The sequence below is a fragment of the Phyllostomus hastatus genome, unplaced genomic scaffold (genome assembly GCF_019186645.2).
Source record: "Phyllostomus hastatus isolate PE091 unplaced genomic scaffold, TTU_PhHast_1.1 phas_scaffold_28, whole genome shotgun sequence".
NCBI classification, from domain to species: domain Eukaryota; kingdom Metazoa; phylum Chordata; class Mammalia; order Chiroptera; family Phyllostomidae; genus Phyllostomus; species Phyllostomus hastatus.
The window spans coordinates 22,478,037-22,502,155 of NW_025334022.1; the positions used below are offsets into that span (position 1 = coordinate 22,478,037).

The 24,119-nt window shown below is 36.7% G+C and overlaps 1 protein-coding gene across 2 annotated transcripts in view; it reads left to right on the top strand.

Moving 5' to 3' along the window:
* DOCK11 (dedicator of cytokinesis 11) overlaps nt 1–24,119 on the top strand; it is a 187,886-nt gene that overhangs the window by 107,298 nt on the left and 56,469 nt on the right. Inside the window, exons 27-36 of one of the 2 annotated variants that reach the window (XM_045817499.1) lie at nt 895–966; nt 2,756–2,902; nt 6,388–6,471; nt 7,295–7,406; nt 7,910–7,948; nt 9,595–9,773; nt 14,427–14,543; nt 16,172–16,247; nt 16,694–16,803; nt 18,598–18,709. In XM_045817499.1, the coding sequence (XP_045673455.1) occupies nt 895–966; nt 2,756–2,902; nt 6,388–6,471; nt 7,295–7,406; nt 7,910–7,948; nt 9,595–9,773; nt 14,427–14,543; nt 16,172–16,247; nt 16,694–16,803; nt 18,598–18,709 (1,048 nt within the window). The remainder of the gene's footprint in view (nt 1–894; nt 967–2,755; nt 2,903–6,387; nt 6,472–7,294; nt 7,407–7,909; nt 7,949–9,594; nt 9,774–14,426; nt 14,544–16,171; nt 16,248–16,693; nt 16,804–18,597; nt 18,710–24,119) is intronic. The other variant, XM_045817501.1, reaches the window with a different exon arrangement.

Consider the following 24,119-nt stretch of genomic DNA (forward strand, 5'->3'; position numbering starts at 1 on the left):
TACTTGTTTGCTCTCCTCCAGTTTTAGTTGTAGTCTTTCCTCATTTCCTCCTGAGACCCTCACTGTCCTTGTCACTTTGCCCACACATTCTTTTCCCTCCGGTTCTCCAGAAGGTCATTCTCTTCATCCTCCCCACCCACCCCCAACCTCAGCTGAATGTGTAATAGAAAGAATTTTGTACTGGGTAGACCTGAGTTAGAATCCTATTGTATATTCACCACTTAATAGTTCTGTGACCTGGGGCTGTTATTTAGCATCTCTCAGCCTCAGTCTCTCATTTCTAAAATATAAGTGAAACATTTAAGACATTGTTTCTGGCACATACTAGGCACTCAAATGGTGGCTGTTATTATCATCATTATCTTTACAATTTCTATTGTTAATGGTAGAATTTCAGTTTCAGGTATCTGAGGATATGTCTTCTTGAGGCTTCCCTATACCTTTAAATTACAGTATGTAGGCCACCATCCATGCTACATGAGCAGCCCCAGTGTTGTACCAAGGGCAGGGTTGGGTCCCCCACTAAGTACAGGCAGTCATGACATTTATTGTCTATAGACAGTTTAAAAGCAATAATAAAATAAATTATAAGTTTGTTTGCTGTTATTACCATGTGTAGGAAATTCAAAACAATGTGAATGCTAAAACATCCCTTTCCACTAGGCAAACATTCTTACCAAAGGCCCTTTGTACATCACACCAGGCTCTGAGGTACAACCTTACCTTCCTGCCAATACTACTTGAAGTTATTCTGTGCAATTTTGATTGTGAATTAGGATCACTTTAAAATGTTATTCAAGTTATAGATAAGATACACATGAATTTGTTAAACTTTGCTAAGTTTCAAAGATTTGAATAACTATTAAAGATAGATTTTATTTATTTGTTTTTTAGTACTCATGGTTTTTCTTTGAAATTATTGCAAAGTCAATGGCCACGTACTTGTTGGAAGAGAATAAAATTAAGGTAAGTAAGCTCAAGGGTAATACTTAACATAGGTGAAGAAGGCTAATTGTATTCACAGGTAGCCATGCCATGCAAACCCTCTTTTATGTTTAAGGGCTCTTAGCCCTTAATTTTTTAAATTTTGCTTTAAAGAATGTATTGTGTAGCCACTAAGGAAAACAGTATGGAAATTTCTCAAAAAATTAAAAATGGAACTGCCTTATGATTTTGACCCAGTGATTCCACTTCTGGGGATATATCTGAAGAAACCGAAAACACTAATTTGAAAGAATATACACACCCCCATGTTCATTGTAGTGTTATTTACAATTGCCAAGAGCTGGGAACAGTCCAAATGGCCATCAGTAGATGAGTGGGTAAACTAGCTATGATTCATTTACGCAATGGAATCCACAACCACAAACGGAAGGAAGTCTTACCCTTTGCAACAGTATGGATGGACCTGGGGAGTATTATGGTAAAGAGAAATAAGTTAGTCTGAGAGAGACAAATTGTGTATGATTTCACTTAATATGCGGAATATAAATAACAATATAAATGAACAAATAAAACAGAAACAGACTTAGAGACACAGAGAACAGACAGATAGTTGCCAGAGGGGAGTGGTAGTTAGGAGACTGGGTGGAAAAAGGTGAAGGGATTAAGAAGTATTAGTTGGTAGTTACAAAACAGTAACAAGGATATAGAGTGCAGCATAGGGAATATAGTCAATGATATTGTAATAACTCTGTATGGTGTCAGGTGGGTATTGGGAATACTTTATAAGTATATGATTAAGTACTATACTGTACACATGAAACTGATACAAGAAAATATTGAATGTAACTGTAATTGAAAAATAAAATAAATTTAAAATGTATTGCATAAATCTGAGCTCTGACATTGACAGTTCATATTTTTTAAAGTCTAATCTTGACAGACTCTAACACCTAGATTCTTTCATATTAGGTATTTGCCATGTAAACGGCATTATCTTTGAAGCTTTCTATTTATTTGTCTTTGGTTTAAAAATGTCTATGTTGAAAATATTCATTTGGAAGAATCAGAAATACACTTTCTTTTAAAAAGGTCTAAGGCCATGTACAAAGTTGAAAATACTTTATGTAATAGATGTGTTTTTGGAATGTAGTATAGACATTTAGTTGTGTTTTCAAACTGTTTTTAAGGTACAAAGTAATTTTCTTAGTGATAGATATTGTAAAGCCAAGACTTGTAAAATAAAAATATTTTCATATGTATTTTTATAATTATGATTTTCATAGAAAGGGTTTGCTGAAATTGAGATGCATGGATGATGCATCTATGTTTTATGTGTCAGGGAAAATTGGAATTAAAAGCTGGAATGTGTCTGCATCTGAGGAACATGATTCTAAAGTTATGTTAGAATGAATGACTTCCTCTTTTTTTAATTCTTAACTGAGGATATATATGTTTATTGCCTTTAGACAAAAAGGGGGGGGCAGAGTTAAGGGAGCACTCAGTTATATTCTGCATGTGCCCCAATGAAGGATCGAACCCACAACCTAAGTATGTGCTCAGCCCTGACTAGGGATCGAACCCACAACTTTTGGTGTATGGGATGACACTCGACCCAACTGAGCTACACAGCCAGAGCAAATGACCTACTCTTGTTGATGATTTCAGCCAATTACCTGCTGTATATTATAAGATGCCCAGATAGTTCCCATAATAATGTAAAAGATATCACTTTTACATTGTGAAAATAAAAATGACAATTGATTTAGGCCTTTTTGAACTCTGACTTTTCCCTATGCCTAATTAATTTAAGCTTCCCAGAGGCCAGAGATTTCCTGAGACGTATCACCATGTCTTACATTCTTTGCTTCTTGCAATAATTCCCCATGTGACTATTCGTTATGCGGAGATTCCTGATGAGTCCAGAAATGTCAATTATAGTTTGGCTAGCTTCCTGAAGGTGAGTTAAAGGTAACTAAAACATGGTAAGAAACTATTCTCCACCAATATTGTCTTTAAAGCCAAAGGAAAAATTTTCCTAATTTCTAGAGATTCAGCTAGGTCTTTATAAGGCTGCTGGAGTAACTTATAAGTGAACTGATTTATCAATTTAGTTAAAGAACCAAAGTTTGATGTTTTTCCACTCCCATTAAAATGTCCAATTAATTAAATCAGAGGTACCACATAGGTAGCTTATTCAGAGGCATGTTTTGCTTGTTTCACATGGTGGTTTTTCAAATATATTAATTTGAGTGCCTTTAGGTTGGTTGCCAAAATCCTCACCACTCCTTAGTGTACCTTTACTCTCTGTATGCATTTACATTATTTCTCTGACCCCTGTTGGCCTTTTGAAGTTGCATCTTTTGCATTAAAGCAACTTGTGTGGTCATATAACCAGTCTACATGTTGCTAAAACATGTAGGTGCAAATCGTTAATTTTGATCAGTGAGATTATTTTGTTTGAGAGGTATCAAACTTTTATAGTTATGGAAGACAGCACATTGATCATTATATTTTGTTGTTATCAGTATGTAAGGGGCAATGCTAGAATGCAGTGCTATAAGGTGGGTAACAACACCATTTGATTTGTTGCAGAGAAGGGGCATAGGTTTGTAATGCACTTAGTTTTACTTGCTTCTTTTCACTCCCCTTCTTGTCCCAGCTCTTCATGTATCAACCTTACCTTAAGAAGTTGACTGTCAATAATCCATTCAAGCAATTTAGATATCTAACATTACCCTCGTTTTATTAAAAATTCACAGCCAGGTATCAGCCCTAGAGAGTGGTTTTCTGATATAAGATCTCTCTTTGCCATAATTAAAATAAAGTTTTATCACTATTACATACCACTTGATGTGTATTAAAAACCAAATATCCACACATCTTTTTAAAGTGAACTAAGGATGAGACTACCTGAAAGGTAAAGTCACACTTTCTTCCATGGAGTTTAAACTTGAAGTTTACCATTGAAAGGAACTAAAACATAGTTGATCTAATAGCAGTATTTGCTTAAATTCAAGTTAATAGACATTTGTCCACCACCTATGTGAGGGCTCAAAGATGCAAGAGGCAATCACATTTTAACTTGTATGAAATGCTCATACAAGTTAAAGTGTGATGACTGTTGTGCTGAAAGTATACATAATACAAAAGGAAAATGAGAAAGGGAAGGATTATAACCAGGGAGTATGAACAGAGACTAGAAGAGTAGTTCCCCAAGACAGAAGTTGTAAGTGTTGCAGGTAGAGAGGTCCATAAACAAAGATGTGACATCCACATTCTGAAACTGTTTAGGGATGAACAAGAAGTCATTGTGCAGAGACATGTGGACTTAGAGCTGGGAGGTCCACCTGGTGCTTGATGATGGAAAGCCTTATTTAAATATCAGGCTAAGAAAATTAGATTTTTGAAAGATAAATACCATATGATCTCACCTTTAACAGGAACCTAAACAACAAAACAAAGAAAAAAGCAAAATATAATGAAAGACACGGAAATAGAGAACAGGGTGACAGTGACCAGAGAGGAGAGAAGAGGGAATTTCAGGGAAGAATGGGAAGGGTCTACAGGAACAAGTATAAAGAACACATGGACAAAAACTAGGGGGAGGGTGGTAATGGGAGGGAGGTGGAGAGGACTGGGGGGTGGGCTGGAATGGGAGTAAAAGGCAGAAAACTGTACTTGAACAATGATTAAAATAAAAAATAAAAAATAAAAGATTTTGGTTTATATGCAATGGGGAACACCAAAGATTTTTTGAGGACAATTTTATTGCTGGTATGACAGAAGAAGTGAGGGAAAGACCAGAGTCAAGACTACCAATGAGAAGATTAATCCTTCTCCCTTGTGTGCCTGGCAGAGTCCATTCATCTTTTTGAAACTCAGTTCTTCCCTAACCTTCCCATGCAGTGTCTGTCACCGCTTCAGGTTTTACCCTTATTGTGCTGTATTTTAATTATTTTTCTTTATTATTGGACAAGGGTAAAGACCATGTCTTAATCACCTTTGTATTTCTCTAGAATGTAATACATTGTCTCAAACACAGTAGATCCTCAGAATGTTCTGTTGGTTCAATGAGTAAATATAAGCCTACCTCAGGAAGTTAAGAGGTGATGAGGGTGTGACCTAGGGTAGTGGCAGAAGTTGAAAGGATGGGTGAGAAGTGAGATGCAAACAGCTGGTTAATATTGAGTTCCTTCTATTTCACAGGAATATTCTAGTTTAGGGGTGTCAAACTCATTTTCACCGGGGACCACATCAGCCTCACAGTTGCCTTGAAAGGGCCAAATGTAATTTCAACTCCTTAACAGTTAAGGAGTAGTTACATTTATACAGTCCTAAAATTATTTTGGCCCTTTGAAGGCAACCACGAGGCTGATGTGGCCCCTGGTGAAAATGACGTTGACACCCCTGTTCTAGGTGCTATGGAGAACATAAAGAAAAAGAGAGAGTTCCTATTGTCCTGTCTAGGTGAAAACACAGGAAAACAGCAAGTAAATAGAAGCTAGTAAGAATAAAGTGTTCAAAAGGACCTGTAGACCCAGGTGGTTAAGGAAGATGGAACTTTACCAGAATATTGAAGAATGGGCAGGATTAGGTAGACATCGGGTTAGAATTCCTAGCTACTCCTGGCATGAGCAAAGACCCAGAGGTGGGACTATACAGGGCACCTTGAGGGCATAACAAGTATATAAGCTATATTGGAAAATAAAACTAGAAAAGTAGGTTGGAACATGATTGTGTGAGGGTCCTTGATTGCTAAGGTAAGGAGTCTGGAATTTTATTAGAGGCAATAGGGAACTCTTGAAAGCTTTTAGGGAGGTGACATGATGAGGGCTGAAGTTAGAGATTAATGTGGAAGCACTTGGATGGATGGAAAGATTAGAGTCATAAAAACTGCTTAGGAGGCTAACTACAATTGTTCAGTTGGCAAGGTAATGAGAGCCTTAGCTAGGAGTGACAGCAGGCAGATATAAATAACTAGGAGGGCTGTCACAGAGGAAGAATGTTTTTACAACCAAGACTTCACAAGATACAAAGAAAAACTTAACCATTTCATCTGAAATGTTTACATAAGCAAGCTTCACTTTCAGTAGCTAAATGACCACTTTATGCTTTGAGAGTTGACCAAACTGAGGCTCTACAGCCGATAGATTACATATATGTGTATATATGTATATACATTTATGTATGGATATATGTATACAGAGATATATGTGTATATATAGTTTTATTTCTATATTGTACAGTTGGTGTTCCAGTTCCAATGATAAGTCACTTGCCCTTTGTCTCTCTCTTTAAGGTCATGTAAAGTTCTGAAAGCTGTTTTCTATTACCTGTAAAAGAGAAAATAGCATCTATACAATTAAAAAGATTTTAAAAACTTAACACTTGACAGACTTAGCCGTATACAACTAACTGTTCATTTTGATTTGGTTTCTACAGCGCTGCTTGTCATTAATGGATAGAGGATTTGTTTTCAATTTGATAAATGACTATATATCTGGATTCAGCCCCAAAGATCCTAAGGTAAGGTACTGTAGTTGATGTCAGACATTATAGAGTGTGAGACCAAGGGTGACATTTATTGTCCACTGGAGGGTTTGGAACTGCTGTTTTCATTTAGGTACTTGGAGTATACTTTAAAGAAAGGAATATTGCTAGTATTCTGGGGTCCCCCAAGGCCACCCACGTGTTTGGTGGTTTGACAGAAAGACCCATAGGACTCAACACAGAGTTGTGCTCATGGCTAAGATTCATTACAATGACACAGCAAGGATGGCCAGCTGGATCAGTAAGGGGAAGAGACATTGAGGGGAACCCTTGGCAATCTGTGTGCAGGCTTCCTGAGCACACCCTTCCTCCCGTGAAGGGTCACACAGACCACCTTCTCTCCAGTAGTGCAAATGCAGCCACACATGTGCAATATTTCTTTTCAGTGAAGCCCACTTCTCTTTCAGTGAAACCAGGGGTTTAGGGTTGTTACTGGGGACAGTTCATGTATTGGAGGCTGGTCAAAGTTCCAGAGCCTTGGAAAGGAAAGGAAAGCAGGTGTTCACCATAAATCGCATTGTTTGTACAGACAGTTTGAACAGGCTGGCACTAAAGGTACACACTTATCATGTAGGGAATGTTTCTAAATCCAGTTTCCCAAATGCTAGCCAACACCAACCAGTCTTTAAGGACACTAGTCTTGGACCTGTTATGTTCACATTTTCCTGCATAACTTACCTCCCCAAGTGTGCTTAAAATACTGAACACTTCTGTTCTGAAAATTAACATTCTATATGCAATTATTAAAATAGTAAATACCTACTGAATATGAACTCATGTATAATTTCCTTTTGTTTAGGTTCTAGCTGAATACAAGTTTGAATTTCTGCAAACAGTTTGCAATCATGAACATTACATTCCTCTGAATTTGCCAATGGCATTTGCAAAGCCTAAACTTCAGCGAGTTCAAGGTAGGTATTTGTCTTTTCTATTATTTGGAATTATGTTTTCCCTTTTTTGCTAGCCTTAGTGCAGTATAATATTGTATTTTCTAGTTAAACCAGTCAATTTAAAGGTAACCTCAGAATCATTACTACCTGAAGGTAGATTTGTTAATGGCATTCTTCATTTTCTTAATAGTGTTACTGTGGTAGCATTCGTAGCATGAAAAAATCTGGTGTGCTACATAGATTGTTGCTTAAACACAGATATTAGATATTAGTAAAATTGCTCTCTGTGGTAGTGTTTGCACTCTTATGAGGCTGAATTAAGAAAACCATATAAATGTTCTTCTGCTGAAAGAAGCATCAAAAGAAATGTATAAAGACAGAATAAAGTAGTAATATGTATGTATTAAATTTGAAATAACTTCAGTTATCTCCATTGCTAGTTTTATTGAATGCTTTGTTGTGTAGCACTATTCTTATGTTACTATGTTTTTTATTTGTCCCTTTTCTTTTCATATATTAATTAGATTTTTTTTCATTTGCGGTGGACCGTTTGACTTCAGTAGGTAGGTTTAACTCGGTTCACTCTAAAGTAGTTTGCTTTCTTTAAAACAGTTGATTTGGTGAATGTATAACATGGACGGGGACTTTGTTTGCTTTTCAAATCCTCCCTAGCCAAAAGGAGCCTTTAGTTAATGTACCCTGAAAATGAATGAGGTGGTGTGCTTCTTTGCTTTTAAAATAAGCTTGAGTGTTGATTGCTAAAGGAATCAACTTTAAAATACTATCATCAGAAAACAAGTTCCAGCTCAAGCCAGCATGGGGACTACTGGGGAGCTGTCCTTTAAGTATGTTTCATCTCCCATGCTTGCCTTGCTTCTCTCTGACCCTGTGTCATGACTGCTTGGGCGCAGTTTTGAAGGTGTGGATGAGTTCATCTGATTAGATTTATTTAAATCACTGAAGTGAAAAACTTACTACCATTGCAAAATCTATCCAGATAAGGTTACCCAGGTAAGTCTTTGGTGCCTTTTGCCTAGAAAGGCACAGGCCCTTGTGCCTAGAAAGTGATGGGGATTCACAAAGAGCTTGAGCAATGGCAGGAAGAAAATCAGCTGTTCTGGTTTCTAGGGGTAGCTGCTGAGCAGTGGTTTTAGTGATTGAATTACAGCCAGTGAAAATGGAGGGAAAATATTCAGCTACTCTCTTACTAGATTTTGAGCATGTATAGCTCACATACCTCTCCCAATATTTATTAATAGCTATGAGGAACTTAGAGAAAAGAAGGGGTGGGCAGATCATTAGGATTTCAGATTAAATCCGACTACTCACAGCATTTATTAACTCCTAACTGAATGCATAACATTATATTAAGTGCTGAAGAGGCCGAGAAACAAAATAGAAGATGTATCCTTTGGCTTTATGGCCTAACTGAATTAAACCATAGGCTAGAGGAAATATGGTAGAAATCTGCTGTAGAAATTAAGCTTGATCACAGTTCCTGCTGAGAAAGTTATAAGGCAAGTCCCAACTAGAATATTAGCAGCTAGGATTGAAAATGGATTGAGGATATAATAGGGAGTGGAAGACATAGTTTGAAGTGTAGATTTTGTGAAATAAAAGAATTGTATTTGTGTGATGATGAATTGGAATGAGATGAGGCTGCTTTTCTTACTGCTCTTTTATCCCATTGTATTCAGGTCAATATGTAACATTTACTAGAACATAGAACTGCCAACAGTTAGTGCTGTTAGAATGATTCAGTTGTCTAGTTTCTCTTCCTTTTCCTAATTTACAAATATAAACAGATAAGTAAATTATGTATATCATATAAAATTATTTCAATTTGTACTTGTAACTAATCTTGTCAGATAATAAAGAAATGTGTTTAGGTATTGCCATGGTATTCTTTCATTCTAGGCTCTATCCTAAGAGTTATAAAAAATCTAGAGGGAAAAAGAATCTAGGGACTATCCTACCCACTGAAATTATCATTAAGGCTTTTACCTAGCCCTAATTATGAGTGCCCCTGTCTTGTAAAATTTTGCATGCTCATTCTGTATGATAAAATAATTGTTCAGGTTTATTAATAATAAAATAATAGCTCTTGCTAGCATGATCACATAATTACTAAATAATAAATATAGTATTTCAATATTAAATAATTTTTGAATATTTTTATGGATGGGTTTTAAATTTCATTGTACTGCAGATTCAAATCTTGAATACAGTTTATCAGATGAGTATTGCAAGCATCACTTCTTGGTTGGTCTACTTCTGAGAGAAACCTCCATTGCTCTGCAAGACAATTATGAGATCAGATATACAGCTATCTCTGTCGTAAAGAATCTTTTGATAAAACATGCATTTGATACTAGATACCAGCACAAGGTAAGGATGTCTATATAATCATCAGTAACAGTAATTTCTGCTAAGATTTTATATTGAAGATAAAGTTTTCAGTAAGGACATAATATGAACATTGATGAACTTATTTTTACAAATAAGTTTTGATTCCATTTCAAATGATTAGGTTTTTAAAATACTGTTTAGTTAACTATTAAAGAAAAACAGTGGTTTCTCCCTTTGGCCATGTTTTGCCCTGCTTTCCCCCCAGGAGTAAGGATTCTGGGGAAATATTAAGAATGAGATTGCAATTGAAAATAGTTTCTTTGAGCAAGAGGCAAGCAATCTGTATGTTTCTCACATTGATACTTCTCTTCCATCCCCTCTCCCTAAAAATAAATAAATAAAATCGTAAAAGAAATAGTCACTTTGAATCCTATTGATTATTCACAAATTCAAGCTGATTTGTGTTTTACCAGAAGTAGGATTTATTTTATGATATAAAATTATTTCATTCTTCCTTTTGATACTTTCTTTAGGCCTGTGAAATTTCTTCACTACATTTAATAGATGTCCTATCCACACCCGCCCCCCGATCATTTTTCTTTTGTCACTGGCACTGAGGAAATAAACATTACTGTCACAGATGGCAGCATCACTGTGGATTGTGCTCTCCAGGATATCAGTGCATGGCCTTGACCACCACTGTCATGTTTAAATATAAGTCACCCCAAAACATTTAATATTTATGAGTTAGCAATAACAAGGGATGTTGCATAAAAGTACTATTTGCTAGTATACGTGCTCCAAAAGTTATTACAAAGCAACCTTTATTAAACACATCCAGAAAGATGTAGAAGTCCCTTTGTATAGTCAGAGTTGTAAGACAAAAAATATTAAACTTGCTATTCCCACATGAAACCTGCTAATAGAATATCAGGCGGGAGGGAGTCTTGGCATGCTGATCCAACATGTTGGAATGGTCCATGAAGTAATGCTTTCTCAAGCAGTCCTTGGATCTGGAATCTCTCATTGATTCTACTTTGACAAAGGGCATGCCACCTCTAAATCATTTAATTTGCTAAAACATTTATTTGGGCTACTGGGTTGGTCATTTTGACTGAACAGGCTGGTGGATTTAGGCATTGTTTTGAGTGATTTTGTTTGTAACCAGTTGTTCATCTGCACTCTGTTCCTAGACCCACTGTTTGAGCATCATGTTATGTGATGTTAATGCTGGATGCTGGACTTCCTGGGTGGCTTCCCAAAGCTTCTGTCCTCTTCATTGGCAGATGCCCTCCTTTTTCTTAACAGATAGAGTCTGTATATTTACTAAATTATTTGTACCCAGATGAATATTTTGATAGCTACTTAGGACAATTTCACATGTAAAAGATGGACACCTCAATGAAAAAAATCATTCTCTGGAAACTCAATTTTTTTATAGTATAAAAACAAGTATTTGCCTTCCTTGAATAAACTGAAAGTGTTGTCTTAGTAAAAGAAACAAACAAAAAACACTGTTTTAGGTTTCAGCAGCATAACTATCTCATGATACATAAACAGATTATGATTTTTCAAAGAAATCATATACTCTCGTAGCCATGTGTACTCTTTCAGATATACCTTAATATGTTTATAGGTAAGTATATTATTGATTTCTAAGTGATTAATATAAGATATAAGTATATCAAGTATAAAATATGTAATAAGAACTTTTTCTTCCTACTGAATAAATGTGGCTGTACCTATAAACCTTACATACATTACACATGGATCACTGTGTGAAGGCCACAGCTCCTTTGGCTGTTTGCTGCACCTTTAACATATGTATTCAAATCTTATTAACATTAAATCCTATGGACTTGAAAAAGTATACTATATGGATTTACAATAATTTACCTGCTATCAAATGGCTCCAGGTGTAACATATTATTTCATAATTTTTCCCTTTGTTTTTACATTCAAATATAAATAAAATTATGTTAATTATTATTATGATCACCTTGGAAAACTGACTTGGAGATGGATTTTATTCTTTTTCTCCAGTATTCCCATTTGTCTTTAATAAACAGAAAATGCCTGCCATCTATATTCAATTATATTTCTTTAATTACAATTAAAAATTTTTTTAGCCTCACCTGAAAACATGTTTTCATTGCTTTTGGAGTGAGGTAAAGGGAGAGAGAGAAACATCGATCAGTTGCCTCCCGTGTGCACTGGGGATCATTATGTGCCCTGACTGGGAATGGTACCTGCAGCCTTTCAGTTATGGAAAGATGCTCCAACAAACTGAGCCACACTGGCCAGGGATAATTACAGTTTTTTTACTTACAAATTTTTCTCAGTTTTTGTGGTTCTATTATTGCATAAAGTAATAAAGTAAATTTAAACTGCTTAGCTTTGAGATGTTACTTATTACTTACTGCAGGTTGCACTGTTTTTGTCTCATTGTAACTATAATAACCTACTTCCCCTTAGTGTAGTTTGCTCTGTTATTTGCCCCTTTTTAGGTGAATATTGATTATTGACTTAACACAAGTTAAGTGGTATAATATATCTAAATGAAAATATATTTTAAAAGTCATCCATTCCAACTAAGTTTAGTCAAACCTTTTAAAATTCTAGTTACCAGTGTGTTCTGGTTAACTGCTGCTTGTGCCTAGTAGTTGGGGAAAGGGTCTTATACACTGTGGAGGATAATGTCTTTAGCTGTGATTTCAAAGGATTCACAGGAAAGCTACAAAATGATCTTCCCCTTCATGAAGGAAGAAGTTGTACTCCCTGTACCCTATCTCTTCAGATGAAAGGGAAGGAAAAGGGAATTCACTAGTGTCTTATCTAGAGGTGAAATTTTACATACAGATGCTCCCCGGCCTCTGATGGGGTTACATAGTGATAAACCCATTGTATATTGAAAATAGTATAAGTTGAAAATACATTTAACACACACCTTAACTGAACATCCTGACCTAGCCTATCTTAAATGTGCTCAGAACACTTGCACTAGCCCATAGTTGGGAAAAATCATGAAACACAAAGCCTATTTTATAATCAGGTGTTGAGTATCTCATGTAATTTTTTTGTGTCACTTTTGCACCATTGTAAGGTTAAAAAAACCATAAGTTGAACCATTGTAAGTTTGGGACAATCTGTATTTTACATTGTATATTTAGACATTACTTTTTAAAATTCTGAGGGTAGTAAATACACACACACGCATACACACACAGACACACACACACACACACACACAGAGCCATTGTTGTCTGTAAATAAGTTAAACATTATGGCATTTGAGTGTTTGCAGTTTTAGACTGTGGGACAGATTGAAATGCCAAGCTCTTTACCTTTTCAGTGACTTCTAACACCCTTTCCTCTTTGTTCAAAAGCTTCAGACAGGTATTAATGAGTATAGGATTCTCTCCAGTAGAACTTTGCTTCATGGGCCTAGATAACCAAAGCTTCACTTCCTATTTCTGTTTGGTCCAAAGAATTCACAGATGGCCTGAGTAAGAGGCCATTTGTCAAATACAAATGATGATGCCAAAGTGAGGGTAGAGAGAGGAGCTTCAAGCACCCATACTTTTTATGATGTTGGGCCCTAGAGGTCTTCTTTAAATTTCCAGACAAACCTCCTAAAGTTCCGAAATATGGAGAGGGAGTCTTGCTTGTACCATGAAAACCACTGTTTTTGCTGATTTGAGGGTATGTATTTATCTGGAGAGGAATCTCTATGGCTCAGAAAATCCATAAATAAATTTGTATAAGAGGTACCATGTTAGTTAAGACTGATGTGGCCAGCTTTATTTACATTTTTATAAATATGTCAGTCTCCCAAGTGGTACAATTGACTTAGGGGGCCAGGATCACATTATTTTAATTGAAGCTTTAATCAAAGCAAAAACATGGTTTTTGAATGAATACAGTAATTTATTGTTTTACCCGTCCATCCATTCAGCTAACGAGTATATTGGCCATCCACTATGTGCCCAGGCACTGAGGATGAAGCAGTAATAAGCCAGACAGGATCCCTGTTCTTGTGAAATTCAGCCCTCACTGGAGTTAAAGAATAGGACTAATATGATCTGCTTTATAGCTTAACTGTTACTAAAGCAATAAACTTTTGTCTTTTACATTATGTAGTTAGTTGTAATTGAGGCATGTGATTTGACTCTATAAATCCAAATATCAGGTGTTCTATGATAATTAGTTTTGAGACTATAAGTGTAAATAGACTCATGCTTCACTATCTTGTGGATATTAGCCTGCTTTTAGTTTTTAAATTGATAGATGGAGCCAACTTTATTTGTAATATACCTATTACAAATATATATCATATAATTTTATACCTATCAAGCTTTTTTAAAATATATTTTTAATCACATTTGATATACAATATTTATTATAGTAGTGTCAGGTGTATGACATAGCAATTAGACATTTATATACCTTACGAAGTTATCACCCCAGTAAGTTTAGTACCCACCTAGCACCATACATAGTTATTACAATATTATTGACTGTATTTCCTATTTGTTCTTCTTAATCCCTTCCCCTTTTTCAGCCAGTCCTTCTCCCATCTGGCAATGGTCAGTTTTGTTCTGTTTTGTTTGTTCATTTGTTTTGTTTTCTAGATTCCACATGTAAGTGAAATCATTATACCTATAAGCTTGCCTCCTGATAATTATTTTTCAGAACCAACAAGCCAAAATAGCACAATTGTACCTCCCATTTGTTGGACTGCTTTTGGAAAATATACAGCGATTAGCAGGTCGAGATACCTTGTATTCTTGTGCAGCTGTGCCTAATTCTGTAAGTAGTAATGTGTTTCTATTAGTGTTTATCTTGTTTCATTGATGATATTTGGAATTGGTATCATGTGCTCTATGGTCTCAATCTAAATTCAGGAGTGTCCAAGATTTTGGCATCTCCGGGCCACACCAGAAGAAGAAGAGTTGTCTTGGGCCACACTTTAAATACACCATGACACATAATCACACACACACAAAATCTCATAATGTTTTAGGTAAATTTGCAATTTTGTGTTGGGCCGCATTCACAGCCATCCTGACCTGCATGTGGCCTGCGGGCCACAGGTTGGACACCCTTGATCTAAATGGTTCACTTTTTATTCCTGGTTTACATTTCTTGAACTTTAATGTGCATATGAATCACCTGGGGAATTTGTTAAAACAAAATTTAATTCTGCAGGTCTGGGTAGAGCTTTTGATAATGCGTTTCTAATAAGCTTTTGGCTGCTTTTGGTCCAAGAACCACACTTTTAAATAATGAGGTCCTAGAGAACACCAAAAATCCCTTGTACTCAGTGTTTTAAGATTTGCTGTTCTTGCTTTTATATATTTATTCAACTTGAAAAGTGAACAAAAGGTTTATTCACTGCCAAAATGTTAGGCACCAGGGATTAAACTGTATTCCTTTGCTTCTCTCCTCCCTTGATAGCCTCCTTTCAGCACTTCTTGATGAGTCACATTTAGCTCATCACAATTGGTATGTGCCTTTTTCTCCTCTCAGAATCTTAGGTTTAAAGGAACTTTGGAGGCTATAAGTTTCCTATTTGGCCGAACACCTTTTGCCATTATAATAGTCAAAACTTTCCTTCTCACATTAGAACTAAAGGGTTTTATCTCCACTTCATCATTTGTCATTCCATACCTTTTACATTCTTGGTTATGCTCTTCTGGATGTGCTCCATTTTACCAATCATCCCATTAAAATATGGTGCTTAGACTTTAAAGTCTTCACAGTGGAACTGTTAACTCCTACCCTACCCCCACTCCATGTTCTTTATGGCCCAAGATCACCTTTACACTTCCAGTAGCCATGTCACATTGTTGGGAGATAGGTTAAACTGTGTCTCTTACATCTTCCTTTGGAAATCCCCCTATCTTGATTTGTCAAGGCTGTCCTGGGTTCCCCAGAAAGCTGCTTCTAAGTCTCCCTGACAGCTTGATTACCTATAGCTCCTGATTTTATCACCACCTGGGTGTCAGGCCGGTGTTTCTTCACAAACACCATGGCTCATGCTTATATTTACTCCATAACATTTGACAGTGATATTTGGAAATATTTTATTTACCTGTTTTTTCTTTTGCAGCTCAAGTTCACCTAGGGCTTCTGGTCACACCCCTTCCTTCCAGCATTGCCCCTGATTCCAAGCAGGAGAATTGAACCAGACTGCACCAGTTGCAGCTTTTACCAGCCATCTAGAGTTGCCCCTTAGCCAGAGGTCATGGTTATTTCAGTGTTCCAACAATATTCCAATTGTTTAAAGATTTGTCACCTAAATACCAATACTGATACCTGATTTAGACTTTCACAGTGAACTTTGTTTAACATTAGGGTATCATTTTAAACTATTAATTTTATTTCTTACCCTAATGTACAAATTTAAGTGACAGAGGTATCACGTTGTGTTACAGGCATCCAGAGATGAATTTACATGTGGATTCACCTCACCTACAAGTAGAGGGAGTCTGAGCACTGACAAAGACACCGGTAACTAAGTCCTTTAAAGACTATACATTGAATGGCTATTTAGGAATGTACCCTGTCCTTCTGTGTTTTTTGAAATATTTTATAATAAAAACTACACAGCATGATCTCTACTAAAACTTAATTAAAATCTGATTCACACTTGCAGCCACATTTTTTTGCTTAGGTTCCTTGTCTAAGCATCTCCCAAATCGTGTGGCTTTATTTGATGACTTTCAAGGAACTTTTCTTGTAGTTTTATACATAGTAAAGTGTTTCAAGAGGCACAAAAAGTGCTTACACTTTATTTGGCTTATGTGTTTTGATATAATAATATAGAAGCTTCACAATTTTAGATGACCAAGATTTAATCCCTAAAACATATCTTTACTTAAGTTAGCCCACTAATTTTAAAATATATTTTTGATAATTCATCCTGTTGCTAACAAGGACTTGGCTTTTATTTCCAGCTTATGGGTCTTTTCAAAATGGACACGGAATTAAAAGGGAAGACTCAAGAGGTTCCCTCATCCCAGAAGGAACAACAGGATTTCCAGAACAGGGCAGCACTGGTGAAAATGTAAGAACCTAAATATACAGGATAACCCTAATGATGAAGTGTTAGGCTACAACAGTCTTTCTTTTTGTGTAAATAAGAGGCTCTGTCCTGTAGTCCATCCTGAATTTGTAAAAAGCATCCCATAATTTTTGGATATTTTAGCAGTTGCTTCCTATCCTGGCAGGTGCTACTTTGACATCTTAAACTGTTCGTAGAGGGCAAGACATTCATCTTTTAAGAGTTTTAACTCACAGTACCTCCTTTAACCCCTGGTACAGTGTTCTAGAGCAGGAAGGTTCAAGTTTAAAATACCTAATGTACCTTGTCATTTAAAACAAATCACTTCCTGTTAGGATTATTTCAGATTTTCATTCTTTTATAATACAGTAATTACATTAACTTGGGAGAAAAATATTAGGCCCCGAACTGAGGATCTCAGCATCCCAGTTGATACTGAATAGTGCTTCATCAGAATGTACTCTCCAATTCTTTGTTTTTCAAGCCTAACATTAAATTTTAGGGGATATGTTTGCCTTGAGTAAGTGAAACCTCATTTTAGACCAGTAAACCTTGTTATGCTGCTATATAAAATCATAGAGTCATAGAGTTAGAAAGGTCAATAAAAATAGTAAATTTCAACTTTCAGCTTACAAGTGAAAACTGAGATTGTGACTTAGGACAGTCACACAACTCTGGCAGGGCTAGACCTGGACCCAGATTTTCTAATTCCTGCACTTTTTCTCCTATATCATGGCACTTGTAGTATGCATCAGAATCTCCTGGGAGGCTTAATAAAATAGATGGCTGGGCCTCAGCCCTTGCATTTTTCTGATAGGGGCTTGGGTGAGACCTGCTGATTTGTATTTCTAAGTTCCCAGGTGATGCTGATGCTTCTGGCTGGGAACCACCCCTTGAGAACCACTGGACTGTATCTCCTTGAGACTTTGGATAAATAGTAATTTATTCAGAAAGGTTTCTACTTCACACCATTTAGAATTATGACAACAGATACTGTCATAAGTAAGGCAAATAAAGGACAAAGAGGTTAAATGACTTGCTAGTGTCACACAGCTAAACAAGCATTCAGAACCTAGATGTTTTACTCCAACTGAAAGTTCTTTCTTAGTTAATCCTTTGTTAAATGTATATCCCCCAGCCCAGGTTAGCTCAACTGAAAGTATTGATTTATAACAAGGGCAAATTCTATAGGAGATTATACTCTATTCATATAAATCCCCAAATGGGTCAGATCTTGTCATGCTTTACAATATGTTAACAAAAATGATTAAATGATAGGAACATCACTAATTTATAGAAGCTCTAGTTTTGAAGTATTACTGAGTCCTCCTTAATGTGTTTATCTTGTGATGTCATTAGCCTTTTTTTAAGATAGATTTTGGACCTATAATTTGGAGTTTGGATTTTAATAAACTCCAAGGAGAGGTTTTGAAAGTGTTTCATATACTTCCATGTACCTTAGTTAGGTTCCTCCTTGATGAAAAAGGTATTTTTCTTAGAGTAGCTACATATGATTATTTAAAATTTTTACTCTTAAAACAAAGGGCTTATGGGAATTAAACATTCATAGTATTCATGGCTATATCTTGATAAAGACCCAAGGTAATTTTCAGTGATATTACTAGGGGTGGTAGCAACAAAGAGTCAGCCCATTTACCTTCCAAGTATAATATAAAATTTGGATTTATGCTTAGAATTTCCCCAAATAGGACTAATGATTAAAAAGTTGTTGAGTTAAAGGCTATGGAAAACTGTTGTACCAATATTGTTCACAAAATTCCTGTCTTTAAATTACAGATCCGGCAGAGTTCTACAAGGAGCAGTGTATCCCAGTATAACAGATTGGATCAGTATGAAATCAGAAGCCTCTTGATGTGCTACTTGTATATAGTAAAAATGATTTCTGAAGGTGGGTTTCCAGCATATTAAGCCCGGACTTGACTCAACATCTATCCCACAGGCTCAGTTTTCATGCAACAAAGCTTTGACCATCATCTAGAACACATGCTCATTAGAAACAGATCTTTGAAAACTCTGACCTTAAAAATGTTCCTGTATTTTAACTGAAAATGTGTTCATTTCAGTCATATACACTTTATTGTTTGAAATAACTTTAGTTTAAAATTTAATTTCTAAAATGAGGCAATACTTTTAGAAGTGCTAAACATTTTTCATGCCGAGTATATAATGCATTAAATGACCAATGTAAACAGAAAAATTAACAGTAAACAATTCATATTTAATACTTTAGGTTTTATTTGACCCAGGATTTGGAAAAACATAAGCAAACAAAAAAACAGGAAGGGTTCTTTGAGGATAAGAAATGCCATTGTTGCTTTCATACTACCACTGTATGGTTTTATATTGTTTTCAAGTTCTTTTTCAGGTTCTTTTTTTCCCCTTGGATGTATAATTATGAGGGGGGGACCCCCAAAAAACCAGAATTATCTTCTGGAGGACAGGCTTCTTGTAGTATATATAGGCTTTCCCCTACTACATAAGTGAGTGTTCTAGGAATCCACCTGAATCGGTGTACCAGCTGGCATTGGAATGAGAGGCTGCATTCAGCTTCACTGAATTTTTTTGAAGACTCTTTAAATGTGTTTGCCCATTTCATGATGGGTGATTTATAAGTGCTCCTGCCTGTACTGCGCTGAGTGTTCAGCAGTTTTTAACCACAAATGGCATAACCTCCATGCCCCACCCTCCCTATTCACCAGATCTCACCCCAAGCAACTTTCAAGGAAAATGTTTTGCCAATGTAGAAGAGGGGAAACAAAAAATGGCAGAAGCACTAAAAGGCATCAAAATCGAGGAGTTCAAAAACTATTTTGAGCAGCGGAAATAACATCTTAATAGGTGTATTGCACCAAATGGAAAGTACTTTGAAGGGAACTGAAGTGTAAACACATAAGAATAAATACACAACTTTTTATAAATAAATTCTGAGCTTTTTGGAGTCCCCCTCATATATTATTTACTAGTATTATCAGTTCCTCTTTTATATTATATGATACAATATGACCAAAAGATTGTCATAAATTACATGTCTTCTGGATCTGTAAGTAAAATCAATTTATCTTTTCCCAAATACTACATTTATTCACACATTTCTCTCCCTGTCCTGTCCCTTCCTTTTCTGAGTATTTTTACTCAAAAAAAAAAATGCAAGAATGAATACCATAAAAGCACCTGGGTTCTGAGCATCACAGTCATTATCTTTTACTTATTTTCTATTTACTTGCTTTAAATCTTGTTTGTAATACAGGATAAGTAATATAATAATAATAAAACAAAGTAAGTTGATAGATATTAAAACAAATCAATATCTAGACATGAACAATAAATTCTAAGGTACATTAATAAAACAGTAGATAAGCCCTGACCGATGTGGTTCAGTAGGTTGGGCGTCATCCTGCAAGGCGAAGGGGTCGCTGGGTCGATTCCCCGTCAAAGCACATGCCTGGGTCGCAGGTTCGGGCCTGGGTCGCAGGTTCGGGCCTGGGTCGGAGGTTCGGGCCTGGGTCGGGGCGAGTCTGAGGCAGCTGATCGATGTTTCTCACCTTGATATTTCTTTCCCTCTTGTTCTCCTTCCCTCCTCCCCCTCTAAAACAAATAAAATCTTAAACAATAGACAAAATAATTAGCATCTTTAAGTTCTAAGAATATATGACTTAAAGTAAAATATATTGAGGCTATGTGATGGGCCTCCATATTTTGGGAAAGAAATGAGTAGAGAGAGACCATTTTCAACCTGATGGTATTTTGTACCAGGAGAGGATGGATCAGTTAACAACCACAGCTCTAGCTCACTGTTTATGTCTTCCCACAAGGTGAAAAGTGGGGGAATGTATATAGGCAGTGACTGCTAACATGTATGGGGTTTCTTCATAGGGTGATGAAGATATTCTAAAACTGGTGATAGTTTTACAACTCTCTGAATATACTATAAACTGTTGTACTGTTTCATTAGGTGAATTTTATGGTACATCAGGTTTTCTCAATAAATTTGCTTAAAACAAAAGACTCAAAAGACACATGAAAAAATGAAAAAAAATTCATTACCCAGCTCAGGGTAAGTTAAGATTGGGTTGGGAGTGGTAGAGAGAAGAAAGGAGGAGGGAGAGATGCATTGCAGACTAGTTCTCTCCCCTCTTCCACTCCAGTACATGTGCATACATGTGGCACATGCACACATACCATATACTGTGGCACACACACATAGCGTGCACCACACACACACATGCATGCATACACACCATATACCAATGACAAGCTCCTGGATACTTTTTTAATGTCATGGGTAAAACCATAACTGCTTCATTTCTTGAGAACTTCATAGGTCATCTTTCTTTTGTAAATGTTGACCTTTACTTGCTAAATAGTTGGTCTTTGTTAATTAGGTTTCTCTTTCTTCTACTTTTGCTGTTTGATTTTTAAGAGCACATTTTTAATAAGTAGTACACACTCTTTGTCACATCTTTTTATCTTTTGTACATGTAAAGTCATATGCTATATGATATCTTTAAAGTCATATTCATTTTATTCCAAAAAGCATCAGCTTCTGGGTCCTCATCAATGGCTGTATTGTAGTTACTTTGCTCAGTCAGGTTAATAATTTATTTTAGTCACTCCATATGCATTTAAATGTTGAATTCCCTTCAGGTCTTCTCTTGGCTTTTTTTATTGGTTCATAAACAGTAGTAACTTAATTTCAACAAAAAGATACTTTCTTATGGAAGTAGAGGGAGCGTCCCTCTAAATATTTGGTCTTTGTAGTTTATTAACTGGCAATAATTCACTGTTTAAAGTCTTAGACAGTTTCCAAACTATGTTTTAGTCCTATTGCCTTGTTTATTATTGTCCTGAGAAACAGAATCAGAGGTCATCAGTTGCATAGTGAGAATTGACTGCAAAACTGTCCTTTTGTGAGAGAAAAGCAGTTTCTTTAAGAGAGGATTGGGATAGCTACTTCCTTCTTTCAGACTGCATCCTGGGTTTTCTTTTTATCTTAGACCCTGAAGTGGAACTCTGGTTACTACCTTGAGGCTTAGCAACACCTGCAGATTCATTAGTATTCTTTCGCTGAGTTGCTTCTTCACCAGAAGCTATCTGGCAACTGCCACCTCTCTCTGAACCCCCAATGTTGTAACGAGGAATACCAATCGATCTTTTTCTGTTTGTGTAGTCTAAAGGAAATAAATTTGTAGGGCATATTTCCCTTCTCAGTGTAAAAGGGCCAGATTTGGTTGGCTTTTCAGGCATACTTTCCTCTAAAGTTTCAGATACTACTTGAATTTCTGGGGTTTGTTCTTCAGCAATACTCGAAATGTTCCAAGGGAAGTGCACATGAACAGAGGTCTTTTGTATGGAGGTCTTATCTGTAAACACCTGTTTCTTTTTTGCCTGGCCAAGCTTGTCTTCAGAAAGGTTTGAGACCGTTTTAAATTCATACCCCCTTTGAAAACTGTGTGTAGATACAGAGGGGAAAACAGGTGATTTCTGGTAGTCACTACCTTCTGTGGTAGGCTTACTGGTGGTGTCAGAGGCAAGATTCTCGTAAGGCGCCTCCGCCATGTCAAAGAGGTCCCGACTATGAAATATAGGTGGAAGCGGCATATTTTCTTGCCCTTCATCTTCCTCCCCAGATTTTGTCTCTTCAGGACCTAGCAACTGCTCTAAAAATTTCATAGGCTGATACACATCATTTCCTTCCTCAGGGTCCTTAACCGTAAAAACTGAGGCAGTTCCTTGAGTACAAGGAATAAAGTCATCATCACTGGATGAAAAAGGACTTGACTTTTGCTGAGACAATTTAAGTTTTTCGGAAAGCATTTTATTTTCCTCTCTTAGTTTATCCCTTTCTGCAGTGAGCTCGGCAATAAACTTAAGGTTTTCTTGTTGCATGGCATTAAATTCTTGCTCTAGTGTACTCCTGTATGTTTCATTCACTGTACAGCGTTCACACGTTTTTGATTCTAACTGACATCGCAAGGCCTGAATGGTGTCATTGAGGACTTTTTGTTGCTCCGTCAACTCTTTAATTTTGGCTACGGAGCTTGTCCTCCTCCTATCTGCCAATCGCTCCTTCCTCAAACTGGCTAATTTTGTCTGTAAACGGTGGAGCTCTTTATCGTGGAGCTCTTTGAGTGTTAGCCAGGTTTTTTTAAAATCGTCACTGGACACGTCACATACACTTAACGCCAATTTATCAGTGTCTGGATACAGCTGATCATCTTTACTGTCTTCGCCACCCTCGTTCCCCGCCTGCATCATGTCTCCCTGGTTTCGGATTTGGAAACGGTTGAGACAAATGGCCTGATGACCCTTCTAACAAGAAGACGGTTTAAGAGTTTCCGACTAGAGTTAGGCCACAACAGGGATAAACCCGTCACTCCTTTCACAGACCTTATGTGAAACTTCTTCTGGGCACGGTGTGGGCACGGGTGGCTCAGGAACAGCTCAGGTATGGAAAGAAAATGTCCCGGATTTCTGGTGGAAAGGTGGTTTCAGCCTTTTCACAAGCAAAGCCGACAAGCACGAAAGAGAAGATGGCGCCTTCGCTCTGCCGTTACGAAGAGGCCGGAAACCCGGCCGGTGACTTCCGGGTGTCCAGCTTCTCTGAACTGAGAAGCATCCAAATGCAGGGGATTGCGGGGGGGGGGGGGCGGGGGCGGGACCGGAAGTTACTCTTAGTTTAATATAAAAAAACTAATTTGATTTAACTCTAGCATTTTAATTTTTGATTATCAGTATTTTATAATCATTGGAAACTGTCAGTACTCATGGTCTTTAAAAAAATTGGAAGTAAAATAAAAACCCCTCATACTTCGCTCCTTTTGACCTCCCCCATAATATGGCCAATATTGCCTAGTCCTCCATTGCTATTTTCATGGCGCTCTAGCTGGGCTTGCAATTTGGTCATATGCGTAGTTCCGCTATGTCTCCGACCTGTTTACATTTTTAGAAGAGGATCTGTTCACAGCATTAGCTGTATCTAATAGGATGGAAAAAGATTGGAAAGTTAAGTGGTGGCAATTTCCTTTTAAAAAAATCTCTGAAAGTAGGTGTGTTCACAGTAAAGAAATGGGTAAAAAGGTACGTATATATGATAGATTTAAAGCACTTTTATATCTGAAATAGTTGGTATGCGTGCATTGCTAGGACTTTAGAGTTTATAATCCAAAGGCAGAGAAGAGGAGAAAAAATTGTCTCTTCTGAAGTTTACAGTTCTCAAGACTTTTTGGTTTAGAAAGCCCTTTGAGTAGCAGGCTAGTGTACTTGACACCCCCACCCTTCAGCAAAATGCACATAAATAC